The sequence below is a fragment of the Wasmannia auropunctata genome, unplaced genomic scaffold (assembly GCF_000956235.1).
Source record: "Wasmannia auropunctata unplaced genomic scaffold, wasmannia.A_1.0 LD335828.1, whole genome shotgun sequence".
NCBI classification, from domain to species: Eukaryota; Metazoa; Arthropoda; class Insecta; order Hymenoptera; family Formicidae; genus Wasmannia; species Wasmannia auropunctata.
This window is the reverse complement of record NW_012027062.1, coordinates 2782302-2796531: the sequence shown is the minus strand read 5'-3', so window position 1 is coordinate 2796531 and position 14230 is coordinate 2782302. Positions and strand designations below refer to the sequence as shown.

At 35.9% G+C, this 14230-nt stretch overlaps 1 protein-coding gene across 3 annotated transcripts in view; it reads left to right on the top strand.

Moving 5' to 3' along the window:
- The window catches only part of LOC105455968 (glutamate receptor 1), a 208986-nt gene extending 195656 nt beyond the window's left edge, over positions 1 to 13330 (top strand). For 2 of the 3 annotated variants that reach the window (XM_011699709.1, XM_011699708.1), the window contains exons 11-18: positions 14 to 134; positions 717 to 811; positions 1693 to 1916; positions 3253 to 3465; positions 7086 to 7284; positions 7406 to 7650; positions 9391 to 9637; positions 9906 to 10153. In XM_011699709.1, coding sequence (XP_011698011.1) covers positions 14 to 134; positions 717 to 811; positions 1693 to 1916; positions 3253 to 3465; positions 7086 to 7284; positions 7406 to 7650; positions 9391 to 9637; positions 9906 to 10010 — 1449 coding nt within the window. In that variant the 3' untranslated portion in view covers positions 10011 to 10153. Of the gene's footprint in view, positions 1 to 13; positions 135 to 716; positions 812 to 1692; positions 1917 to 3252; positions 3466 to 7085; positions 7285 to 7405; positions 7651 to 9390; positions 9638 to 9905; positions 10154 to 11000; positions 11056 to 13197 lie in introns of those variants that run through there. The other variant, XM_011699707.1, reaches the window with a different exon arrangement.
- The last annotated feature ends 900 nt before the right edge of the window (positions 13331 to 14230 follow it).

Here is a 14230-nt window from a genome sequence, read left to right as displayed (position 1 = left end):
TTTCGGTTGATAGGAGGAACCTTACATAATGAGAAAAATATCGGAAACGGGCGAAGTATTAAGTGGAAATGATGGTTATGAAGGGTATTGCAAAGATTTAGCTGATCTCATAGCGAAGAAGTTGGGCATATCATGTAAGTGACAAATAATTCCCTTTAAAAAAATTGCACTAATATCGACTTCCTGTAATTTAATTAATTCTAATATTAAAGCTATATATACACAATAAAATATTTATGTATTATATATAATATATTAAATTTAAATATATTAAATTAATAATGCCCATAATATTTATCCAAAGCAAAAACAATCTAATTAACATTATAAAATATTAAATTATCATTTAATAAGAAACATTTATTTCCTCGAAATTTACTTAATGTCTGCCAAATATAGTACTAGAACAATGATGAAGAGAAAGAGAAGAAAGAGACCGCACTCTTTGTTTCGGGGCTTCCCTCCGGCGGCGTACGCTTCCGAGTAATTTTTAATTATTAATGCTAACGACTCTCATTTAACTCGCACAAGAATTATTAATTCAAGCAAGAATTACTTTTATCATGAGCAAAATTTGCCGAAGTCAGCCCCACCCTTGACAAGTACCTAAAAGACGTAACGAAGCCTCTTCCGCGCGCGGAATCGATAATGGAAAAAGTTCCGTGGAAGAAATGCTGTTTCGCGCACCCCTAAAGTACTTTCTTACGAATTTTCAGACGAGCTGCGGATCGTGAAGGACAGAAAACACGGCACGGAGAACCCGGACGTTCCGGGTGGTTGGGACGGCATGGTCGGGGAGCTTATCAGAAAGGTAAGTTCCAGTAATTTCGTTGTATCCGGTACATCCTGAACGCGGAACGCTTTTTCCTCTCTCCCGAAACCGGTCTCCCCGGAAGTTTACGCGAAAAGACGCCTCGAGTAATTGAACCCAGCTTCTCGCAACGGGGGAGGATTATTGATCGTCGCGCGGCCGTATAGTCCAAATGCTCTACGAAGGAGCTGTTTTATCTCCCGACAGCGAGTTTGAACCTGCTCCACTAGATGCCCTGAGCTTGCAAGCTCGTTAGTCGCGATTCGATTTTAAGTTCCATCTGGTGGGAATTTAGGATAAGTCCAAAGCACCCGAGCTTTCAGTTACATCTCACGTAGGTATGCGCGCCTCCGCGTTTCAGAAGATACTGATTGTGAGGCTAGAAAACAAATAGGTAACAAAATTGAGAACTGTATCACAAGACGCAAAGATTTGAGAGATTATGCAATTTAAAATTTTTTTCTTTCCCAGGTCATTTTATACGTAAACAGAATCAACTATGAATATAATAATTAAAGAGAAAAAATGTAACTGCAGAACAAGTACAAATTATGCATAATTATTACAGTAAATCTTAATCGTATTTTTCTATGTCTTCAGTTTTATCTTATTATTCGTCTTTGTTCTTCAGTTATATTTATAATCAAGAAATATACAAATTGTTGCAATTAATTGTTGACATATAAAACGCTTTGATTTTATTTTTTTTTATATTTAACAATCTGTTTAAAGTTTATTTATATATTTTTTTATTAATATATTTATTACAGCCTATCAGATTTTTTAAATTAAAATATTTAGAAATTAATACCTTCTTACCTTTGCATAATTATTTAGTCATAATTTTAATATTTACGTCGGTTGTTTTATTCAATTCGCAGGAGGCCGACATAGCGATTGCTCCTCTGACCATCACTTCCGAACGTGAACGCGTAATCGATTTTAGTAAACCGTTTATGTCTCTTGGCATTAGCATCATGATAAAAAAACCTATCAAACAAAAACCCGGAGTCTTCAGCTTTCTGAATCCGCTGAGCAAGGAGATCTGGGTGTGCGTTATTTTCTCTTACATCGCAGTTTCCATCGTCCTGTTTATTGTGTCGAGGTAAGAAATTTTTTTATCAAAAATTGTAATCTTTTTGTACACATAAGTACAGGAAGTGGATATTTTTAGATTAAATATAGCTCGAGTCAAAGATCGGTGTAACGCTTATTATCATTACCCTTCTGCATACTAATGATTGATGAAACGTATCTTATTAGACCTTATGCATTATTAATTTGTAGTTATAGCCGATCCACGTATTAATTATGAAAAAAATAAATTGATGCGTTCCTTGTTTCATAATTAAGTAAAAAAATTGTTCATTTATATTAATAGAGTAATATCAGAATATTTGCAAAGATAACCGCGTACATTTTTAGTCCAATTACATAGGCCTCCTATGTACTACCAATTACATATCAAAGCAATTACAAGACTAATTTATCGCAATACAGCAGCAAATTACATTGAGATTACATTTGCCGCGCTTCTTCATCCTATGCTATATTACGCATTTATGTTTCTTATCTTGCATCACCACTATTGAATGCAGCATTCCATCGATAATTAAAATTAAATAAAATAAATAAGATAAGTAAGTAAAAATTCGCGATGGTATATTAAACTAACCGCGTAAAAATAAAAGATTGTGTTTTAAGTCACCCGTTATTTTTGCACTGAAATAGCGCAGCCAAGTAAGTGACATTGCGTGCAACTATCAAAATATCTCGAGACATTTGCAAGAGCCCTTAGTCTTTAACGAGGACGTAACGAGGGAAGGGAGAAAGTTTTTAGATAGTTTCATCATTAATAAGACTCTTTGAACGTCGTTTGAACGAAATCTTGTATTTGGTACGATCAGTTGGTGCATACGACGTACGTAATATTACTCGAGAATATAACTGTCAAGAATATCAATCCGATTTTTAAAATGCTGTCTTTCGTAGAGTAATGTTCAAATACAGATGAAGCATTTAACTTTGAAAAGTATCTACTATGTCATATCATCCCTATAAAGTTAAGGCATAAATCATTTATTGACGTGATAAGTAATCGTCCACTGCATGTTATTATTAAACAACGTATTCATTCACGCAATCAACTGTGCGAAATAACGCAAGCAAGCATGCACGCAAGCTCATTCTGTAAAACACTAATATTATCTACTAATTAATGCCGACAATTTCCGACGATCATGCTTGTATAAATATCGATATGTATAATGTATGATATACATTACATTGCAGAATATAATTACACGATATCTGAGAGACCGAAAACTTAGAGAAATATTCTCTTAAATACGCCCTTTGTTCTCTTGCCGCGTTTGAGAAATAACAAAGTCGTTATCATTGAGGAATATTTAATTTTTTTTTATTTCCCTTCAATAATACAGATTTTCGCCGTACGAATGGAGAGTCCTAACCATCAGCGGTAGCACAGATTCAGCTATTAGTGGACGAAACGACCCCGGTTTGCAACATCCACACACGCCGCAAGGTTCACCTCACATGCCAACTTCCAGCATGGCCAACGACTTCAGCATCGTAAATAGCCTCTGGTTCGCTCTGGCGGCGTTTATGCAACAGAGCTGCGATATCTCACCCAGGTAAACACACGGCTCACGTTATTAATTTCCGGCAGTAATTAATGTCCGGTCGAGAAGAGGCTCTCGCCATGAACATTGGCGATCTTCTTTTTCTAATCGCCGGATTTAATGTCGGATCGCGTTCATACTGCAAATGTTGAATTTTAAGTGCCGTTATAAAATGTGATACCCGCACATCGAAGAATTTTTTTTCTCTCTAATTATTAACCACGTCTCAACCGCAATATTTACCCGAAAGCAAATCGGATTTAAAGCATTCGTAAAATTCGTACTTTTCCATATTCCACTTATTCGATTGCGCTGGACGTCACAATTACTAACATTTTTATATACATATATAATATCGAGATTTTGTAGCTCGCATGCCAAATATTAATTCTACAAAATATGTTTTTTGTCAATTTCATCAATTTCAGAAATTTAATTTAAACTTCAATAATATCAGGATAATTAATATCGGAAATTAAAATAAATGAGAACTCTCTCTCTCTCTCTCTCTCTCTCTCTTTCTCTCTCTCTCTCTTTCTTTTTTCCTCCTCTTTAAATATTTTATTATTTACTAAATTATTTATTATATACTTTATTATATATTATAGTATTCTTTATATTTTATATAAAAATATCTCACACACTCACTAAAAAATTCGGCACTCAAGAAAAAAAAAAGAGAACATGCATTAGCGTAGGAAAACTCGTGTAAACAAAGCATATGCAGCCGCGCGATTTCGTTGTTAGCCAGAATTCGGGTGGGATCAGATATTTATCTCGAGGGTGGTTTGTGGATGTGAACTCGCGAGAGAATATGAGAGAGAAAGAGAAAACGAAGGGAGGGAAGGGAAGAAAGAGAGAGAGAGAGAGAGGGAGAGAGAGAGAGAACAGCGCGCGCAAGTGGCTCCCACGTTCTTCTCGGCTAATTATAGCCGCCCACTCTTGCCTCCCTCCGTTTCCGTTTCCGCGGTATAAGCGCAGGTAAGTACATAAAGGCACAGGGAGAATAGCTCCCTTTACCCGGGACAGGTCGAGCGTACAGCCTGGTAATAGGATGAATCGGGTAAGATTCTAAGAGCTTCTCAGTTGACGTTTAAAATCTCTCGTGTAAATTGTTAAAGCGCCTCTCCGCGGGTGGACGTTTGACTTAAAAAGCTCTTTGCAGCATTTCGGGAGGCACTTTCGTGCTAAATACGGCTAAAATAAATGATCCTAATGACTTCTGTTTATAGATCGGCTATATTCCATGCGTACTATTATAGCAGGCAAAGAGGTCATATAAAGAAACACGATTGCACAATCGTGAAAATATCCGTTGTTAAAATTAAAATCGGGTTTCTGGAACGTATATGCACATATATATACGTATCTCGAGTTGGAAATCTTTCACTGCTTTTGTAACATACTCGCTCCTCGAAAGACGTGCGATTACTACATAAATGTATAAAGTATACTTATTTGGTTTTTAGAATACTTATAAACATATTCTCGCAACATTATTCTCACGATAAACGCACGTTATCACCATCGGTGCCGTCATTATACTCTCGTTAGCAAGCATTTCAATCGCCCTTATCTCGCGCACTGCTTCACTCATGCTACATAAATGCGTTCATGCTACAAATTACTGCATTCGTCAAGATTGATAATGTAGAATAATCAAAACGTGCTTATTCTTAATAACATAAAGCACTCGAATAAGCACAGATTAGATCGGTATTGCGCGAAGTTCTAATTCAAATTATGTTAATTAAATGCGAGTTTGTAATTTGCAGGGAAAAAATCAGATCGACATTCATAATAAAATTGGCGACCTTATTGTGCAACGCATAATTTAATCGGCTTTATAATCGCCCGATGATTATAGTTGCGCAAAAGAGTCATTTGAATAAAATATATGCCGTGTAAAAATCGCATTCATGATATGTGTATCGACTGTATGTTAATTTGTACATTCTTCAATGCTTTGTTAATTTTATTTTACATATTATCATAATCATATAATTTTTCTTCAATTTGATTTTATAAAATTTATCAATTGAGTGTTTTGAAAGTTACATAATCGATATTGTAACGACATGACAAACAGTTCTTTAAAGTTTGAAAATAATTCAAATTTTTTTAGGAATCAAAAATAAAAGAAAAAAATATATATATATAAGTTGGCAATAAATAAATCATATCAGAAATAATAAAAAGATTCTTTTCTCTTTTAATTAAAGAGTTATGAATTATGAAGAAGGTCTTTAGAAGTTGAGTATTAAAGAACCAAAGAGAAAAATTTCTCTCGACTGTCTCGGAGCTCGATAAATTTCGTATTTTTTAATTAATTGTCTTTCGAAGTCGATGCGAATGAGTCCGTACAATAAGAATTTCTGTAATTTTTAATTATGAAATATTTACACGTTCTAACACACAACAACTTTCTTGAATTACGAAGCTGTTACAGTAATTGTCGATGTATGAAAACTATCTTTTTCAGAAGTATTACAATGTTAGCTTTGAAATGTTTCATTATGTAGTACATTTCTTGGAATATAACCACGGGTTGGGTAACGATTTTGAGCAAACACTTCAGGCTGCAGACAAGTGCCACATCTATAAACAAAGCATAATTTGCTCGCATATTCAAAACATTGTAGTTGGATAGGAGTCCAGCATGAATAGAATATTCACGTGGCAATGCTATATTGTGCTTTAAAGCACGCTACGCAATAGTATGATAGAATTCAAATCACATATCCTCTCTTGTTTCTTCAAGTGTTCAATATACAGTTGACATGCGTTATAATTGTTGTTTATAATATAAAAATTAACATATTACGGAACATATTCTTTTCTTCTCCTCGTTAAAATTTTAAAATTTAAAAACATCTTATAGTATATAGCGTTTTTATTGTTTGTTCTTTTGCCACAATTTTTTACGATATAAGTAAAAATAATAACTGACATTCAGTTTTAGGAGCCGCGTAAAAGTGTATACATTGCTAGAGAATTGCAACAAAAGTGAACGTTACGAGTACGCGCGCGTTTTGTCGTTTACGCGAAACAGACCGCGTGCTCACTCCGAAACTGGGTCTCAATTAATTTACATTTGGCTGTATCCAGTGCGCCACCCCATCCTAGTAGCCCCCTTGATTAATGGTTTAAATATTCGCGCGGTGGCGATATGAATTGTAAATTTCGTGAAACCCGCGCGAACGGCCACTATCCCACCATCCTCTTTCTCTACGCTTCTCTTCCTCTTCTCCTTCAACCACCCTCGCGCGCGCTCCCGATGTTCATCCTGCGCAAATCTAAGTCCGATGTGTACACACATAATTAATGATATCGGGTTTCTTGTTTACGAATAGTAAGACTTCGATCTTAATATTTATATCAAAACTGGATAGAGATTTACAGTATATGCAACGCTCGGATAAAATGAAAACTAGTTAATTTAATTTTAAACTGGTGTCACTGTGTACGTACGTTGCTTTGAAATTCACATAAAAAAGTTTTTATGTCTTAACTTTTTAATTCTTGAATTCTATATATCTGTGTATATACATATATAATATATAAAAAATGTTTTTGTGTGTGTGTTTGTTATTTATTCTAAATTAATAATTCCCGAATAATCTGGCCCGTAGATCCATATCTGGTCGCATAGCCGGCAGCGTCTGGTGGTTCTTCACTTTGATTTTAATATGCTCCTACACCGCAAATCTCGCCGCATTTTTAACCATCGAGAGAATGGTCACGCCAATTAACTCACCCGAGGATTTAGCGTCGCAGACGGACGTCCAATATGGCACCATCCTTAATGGTACCACTTTGGAGTTTTTTCAGGTAAATATTTAAAAGAAATGCTTAATTCCTGTTATTATAATTATACAAACGTCATTAAATTTTTTCGTGCGCATTTAATCGTCAATTTTCATTCACATTTGCCTTTTTCATTCGTCTGCAGAAATCTCAAATCAATCTCTACACCAAAATGTGGGAATTCATGAATTCACGGAAGGATGTATTTGTACAATCATACGAGGAAGGAATAGAAAAAGTGAGAACGAGTAAGGGCAAGTACGCGTTTTTATTAGAGAGCCCGACGAACGACTACATCAATGAGAGAGAACCCTGCGACACGATGAAAGTCGGAAGAAATCTCGATGCCAAAGGATTTGGTATCGCGACGCCACTGGGATCCCCACTCAAGTGAGTATTTGTTTCGTAACATACAAAAGCTCTCATAATACTATCCATAAAAATATTATTTACTTTTTTTAGATTTAGTTAATAAAATATTATAGAGAAGAAAATGCAAAAGATATTATAATGAAATATAACTTTAATTGTCAGCTATTGTCTTATACACGTCCTTCCTTCCTTTAAAAATGACGATAATGCACCGTCATAATCGTCATTTTAAAAGATAAATTACTATTGAGATGAATTAGAGTGTGAATTAGTAGTTAGACCCGTCAGAATAATTTCACATCTGCGTTGACAATTATTGTACTTTCCACACCTCGTCAGACGGCAGAGAAGACCCTTGATATATTTTTGTTGAACAAACAGGAGAGAGTAGGTAATTAACGAGGTTTTGTAGTCATCAAAGTGAAACAGAGGTCCCAGTACGCTCTCTTTATTACTCTTTCGTGCGATCACTTCGTCTTTGTTTCTTCTAAATCTTTTTGCGGCCTTTCTCGCTTCTCGTTCCGCTGTGTTCGGAATGTCCTCGCACATCATTACACGCAATTAGCATAAAAAAACTCGTACCCTCTTTTCCATGCCATTACCCATTAGAAAACACGTTTACCATCAACCAACGCCATTTCATATCATGTTTCGACAGCGCATTAATATTTATTTCAGTTTACACATCTGCACAGGCAAGAGATCTGCTTATATCTTTATTCGAAATTTTCTGAGCAATTAATCCCAACAATATTTTTGAACTAATTTTTTACTAAATTAATGATTGATAATATAATTGATTATTTTAAGTTTTATAAATCAGAAACTTAAAAAATTAGTTTGTCAAATAAATCATCTTTTTAAAATTAAATTTTTATCTTTCAAATTTTAGAATATTATAATTTTCATATTTGTATAATTTTCCCTTTTATATTAAGAAAGAAAATTTTAAAAATGAAATTTTCGCATACAAATAAAAATTTGTATTAGTGCTCGTTAATCTAAAAATTTTATACATGCAGGAATGAAATTTATATTGTAGCGATACATATGATCCAATTTTCTACAGTAAAGGAAATTGGAAAAATCTATGAATAAGTATTTGTTAGTCCATTAATCTTCATAATGTGACTAGAGCAAGTGTACCGCTGCGACGGTAATACGAGCAAATTTGCATGTTATTGATTTTTTTAACCGCGCGACTCCCCTTGACGTTTCGTGCAACGTCCTGATCTCGTACTCGCGACTCACGCGCTGTCTTTGGATCGTCGAAGCGAGAACACTGCTCGCAAAGCAGGTAATTGGGGGCGGTATGCAAACAGCAGCTTTATTATGTCTACCTACACACCCGAGGAATAATGGCGCCATGACTTCCTATTAATCTTTTTTCCTCAAGTCGAGAAAACTCCTCTCCTCATAGCTTGGAGCAGAAACTTCGTAAGCTATCGATATTCTCCCCTTTCCCAAGCTTAATTAAAGAAAGTTCCTCTAACTTTCTTTTTTACAAATCTGATTAGACGAATTGCTATGATATTTCGATGTTTCGATGTTCCGACTACTTATTCGCATATTATTAGATCGATAGATATAAAGCAAAGTTACCTGATAAGAAGTTACAAGATAATACAATTACAAATTTTACGCATATCGATATTTTTTCTGTACGCTATGTCTTGTATAATATTTATTTGATTTTCAATAATATTTTTCAATAATATTTTTTTAATAATGTAATATGTATAAATTTGGCAATGGCAGGGATCCCATAAATTTGGCGGTGCTCTCTCTGAAGGAGAATGGAGAACTGGCGAAGTTAGTCGAACGATGGTGGTACGAAAGAACAGAATGCAGGCACAGTGATAAGCCAGACGGTACCAGAAATGAGTTATCGCTGAGCAATGTAGCGGGAATATTTTATATCCTGATCGGTGGCCTTCTTCTGGCACTCGCCGTAGCTCTCTTGGAATTCTGCTACAAGTCACACACAGAGGCGACAAGAGCGAAGGTAATAATAACGATGGATATATATTTTGTTGTGGGTACTTTATCGTGATTTAATTAAATTATACATTTTTTATCAAATTAAAATACAACACACCAAAATTTCAATTTACTAATTAATTACTTACAACTTTTTTTAATCTACTACGTTTATAACATCTAGTTGTTTATTTAACTTTTTCATTTAATTATTTAATATTTAATAATCTTCCTAGTTTTTAAATAAATAGGAAAAAATTGTATATCATTTCTAAAACGTCGTTGTTCCTTAGATACCATTGTCGGACGCGATGAAGGCGAAAGCACGACTTACCATCGGTGGTGGTCGCGATTTCGACAATGGACGGGTAAGTGATGGCAATCGAATCTTTCATTAATACGTTCGCATACGCATATTCGCATACGGTATCAGTAGAGATTACTTGGCAAGAGACGCTTCGACCAAACGCGCCGCCGATCCAAGAAAGATAAAAGATGCGGTAATATCACATGAACCATATCCGTTTAATATCGTTTAACGTTAGTTTGCTTAACGATACATAATATCAAACTGTTTATGTAATTAAATATACAAATAGCGTTGTTTGTTGCGATATTTGTACATATTAATAATAATAACAAAAACTACACGCATGTTCTATCGAATGCACTATGCGCGGTCATGCATTTAACACGTTGCAATATTGTTATTAATTATCTGATCATTAGCAATAACACGCATCTCTGGATGTGTTTAATTATGAAATCTTCCCTTTGAATTAATTTCGTAAAAGCGGAGGAGATATAGGATACGCAGGTGCATAGTGCTCCCGATCGGCGATGCGTCTCGTCGCGCAATTACTTCGGTCTCGAGCCAAAGGTATCGATGTATCATAAAACATATATATATTCGTAACAAGAGCATCGTACATTATACATACGCATATATACATGAAACCTATACATTATATTCATACATATAGATGAACGATATATACATATATATATATATATATAGAGTACGCTTGGCATGCAGTTAGCAGCGTAAACGTTTGACACACTCTCGTTAGTTACGTGGCCGGACTCAACTCGGCTGCATTTAATGTCCCAGAATTTCAGCCTCAGTCTCGAAGAGACCGATCGACCGGAGGACTAAGACCGTTCGATATATTGAACATACATATATTCTCCATATATGTATATACCTACGTTACATATGTATGCGTACGTGCGTGCGATGTGCGGCTGGCTGGATGTATTGCGCTCTTTTTTTTCTGTTTCTCTCGTCTCTCTCTCTCTCTTTTTTACTTTAAGAACGTACGGAGGGGGCGTACAAATTTGCTCGTTTCGCGTTTGCGTTTCGTTCTACTTTGGGTTTTTGTCTCTAGTGGTACGGGCTGCAGAGTTAGACGGAGGATGCATGCGCCTTTCCCGGGACCATATGTGAGTACTCTCGCCCTTAATTTTAATCCCACTTAGCATTTATCTTTACTTTCTCCTAACTCTACATTTGCAGTCTTCCCTCATTTTCTCTTTCTCTTTCGCTTTCCGTGTCAAATGCTTCTGCACGATATAGCCGCGCGAGGTTTTGGGTCACACTGCCGCCAAATTCTGGAATGCTACCCGTCCTTTGACGAAAGATAAGCCGATGTCTGTCTCACACGCATACACAAATTTCTCTTTGTCTCTCTCTAAACACATAACTACTTCCAAAGAATTGTGATATATTTATATCGACACATATTAAATCCCACAGATTTCATATATAGTCCGATAAGAATGTTCCACTAACACCACTGTTAAGCTTTCACATAAAAAGTTTGCTTATAAATACGCGTGTAAAGGAAAAGAAAACAAAGACACGTAGGGACTTAAGAAAAAATTTGAGATCTTCACGAAAGTTCCTGTTTTTTGTAATACTAATTCCTTTCACAGCGCGGGAAGAAACGAGTACTGGCTGCGGAGGTGCCAACATTGACTACGTTCGCGCCAAAGGTATGATTCTGAAGAAGCCACGGTGCATCAAGAGCTACACAGGAAATTGTTTGAAGATCTCTAATTTTCTTATGTTCCTACGTGCATTGCTACGTCGGTGTATGGGATATATCTGCACGGTGTATCCTTTGCACTCCTTTCAGAGTTGAATAGTATATTTATCTATATACGAACAGCTGCTTTCCTTTCGAATTTTTTCTCACTCTGCAGCTGATTAATAAAGTTTGATTTGGCAATTTCCGCATTTTAGCAATCTTCCGCAACGTACTTGTTCATATTTGTTAAATCAAATCGATACATTTATTTCTAACAGCTCATTAAAAAATAAACATTTTTTTATTTTAACAGAATAAATCTTGAGAAAGAGTGATAAAATTGGTCAAGAATTTTAATATGTTAATATCAGCATCAAATAAAAATTACAATATTATTTTAGATATAACTGCAAAATTTCCGTTCTTACGGATTATTCAATCGACTTGTCTTGCGTGTACTGTCAAACTCGCATCTATCTTATACTTTCCTCCATGTTTATTCATTCGGTGCTTTGTTGAATGCTTCGAATTTTTCTCTTGGTGGTTCACGTGCGCTTATTTAGCATGGCTTAAGCAAGAATGCACCACGACAAATGAAGTACGATGCGGGATATTGTGTGACGCTTTTCAAGTTCATTATGCAAAATTTATAAACAAGCGACAGACACATGTGTGAATTCAGAGTCGCTTTTGTCGACTTGTTTTCTTTATGCCGGCGTGCACATGTATCAGATCGTCCGTTTGCGAAGCACAAGGCAAACGAAAATCTTCTTTATTTGTGAATGCTACTTGTTGTTGCAAATTATGACGCCAATACCGTTGTAACTTGTAATACATTTTCGATCTCCGTTCGAATTAATCCAAAATAATAATCCAGAATAATATTAAAACAACCGATTTTGTATATAACTCCAAATTTGTATCAACGATTGCGATTGCAAACAAGAACAAAACGTCTGTATTTATCGAATTAGAAATCTATCGCAGTAAAATAGTATTAAGTCATACGTTGCAAAACGTGAAAAAGAAATGAAATAGTAAGCCCTATTCACGTTAGAAAATCACACACCTATAGTTTTGCAACCTTTCACGTTAATTCTATCATAAATCACTACACCCGAAATTTCGTCACGTTAAGATTCTTACTGCCTTTTATCAATGTGCATGCCTGAGCTAGTATACCATCGTATACTGTTCAGTTTCAGATTATTTGTGTGATTATTTTCAAAATTGTTACTACTGCATCAATTAAAGTCTACTAATTTATACTAATATATTAACACTAATTGCTTAATCGGAAAGAAATTTAATGCTGGAGAAAATTAATTCAACACTTGTGCCGAATAAGAATTTTTCTACAATTTAAATAAACAAAGATAAAAAATTAGGACAGTGTTTTAAAAAATTGAAAAAAATTATATTCTTTCATCTTTTGTTTCATCTTCGATGATATCTTTTTAATTATGTGATAATTGAGAAACTGCAATAGTTTATGGAAGGTTATTAGCTCAAGCGTTGTCTACTGTCGTCTAATCGTCGCTGTTGAAATTTCCAGTATTACGCACCAGCAAACGCGATTGGGAATACCGAGGGCGACCAGGTACACAGCAACACACATACCCAAGTGTAAACTGCTACCAGCAAGAAAGTCAGGAGAGCGACTCGCCCGTTAATTCGCTGCCCACGCCCCCGCCGCCACCGTTGGTGGCACCCCCGCCGCCACCCCCGCCACCCAGAAGACCACGGAGGAATGTGACCTTCGCAGAATCGCCGCCGAAGAGCCCGAGGACGAAGAAGAGCCCGAAGTTCATCTTCCAACGGAAGCTCGGCATCGCGGCTCTCGACGTAGCGGTGCCATGGACACCGGCGTCCCCGCGACACTGGTCCGGCCTCAACGACAAGCCGGAATACATCACCTAGACGCGCAACGAAGAAACAATCGGCGTCTTTCCGTTCGTGGCGATCTTAATTGTTGGAATATCGCTGCAACGAACACTGTCGAGGAAATCTTCCTCTTGCGATTTTGTCCAGAAGTCGAATAATCCGAGCTCGAGTAGTGAAGCAATTGAAACATGGAAGCACTGATATTTTTATAGAGCAATAATTATAAGATTCTAAGGAATTAAAAGAAGAAAAAAAGTTGTCTCTTCGCTGTAATGTTTTTAACGCAGCACCGGACATTTTATATCGGTTTCAATAAACGATGCGTTATATTTATAAGATTTAGGAGAAGAAGTTAAGATACTAGTTCCTCTAATAAATATTGGAGAATACTCAATACAGAGTATTGAGTAACAGAGTTACGCAAAGGACAATTGGATTATCAGCACATTCCAATCGCGAAGAGTCGCATTACTCGAGTCTTTGAATTATTCGATGACCGATAGAGACAGAATCGGCATGTGTAAAACAAACCGCAATGGAAACCTTGAGTACCACCTTTCCTCTCCTACTGTCTTCTTCACTGAGGTCACGTGCTTTGAGGAATATACATACATCTAATTCGAAAAATTACCCACGAATCTTTCCACTTACGAGGAAAGTAGCATTGATGTAACTGCCATTTTTTAAAAACGACAACATTCTGA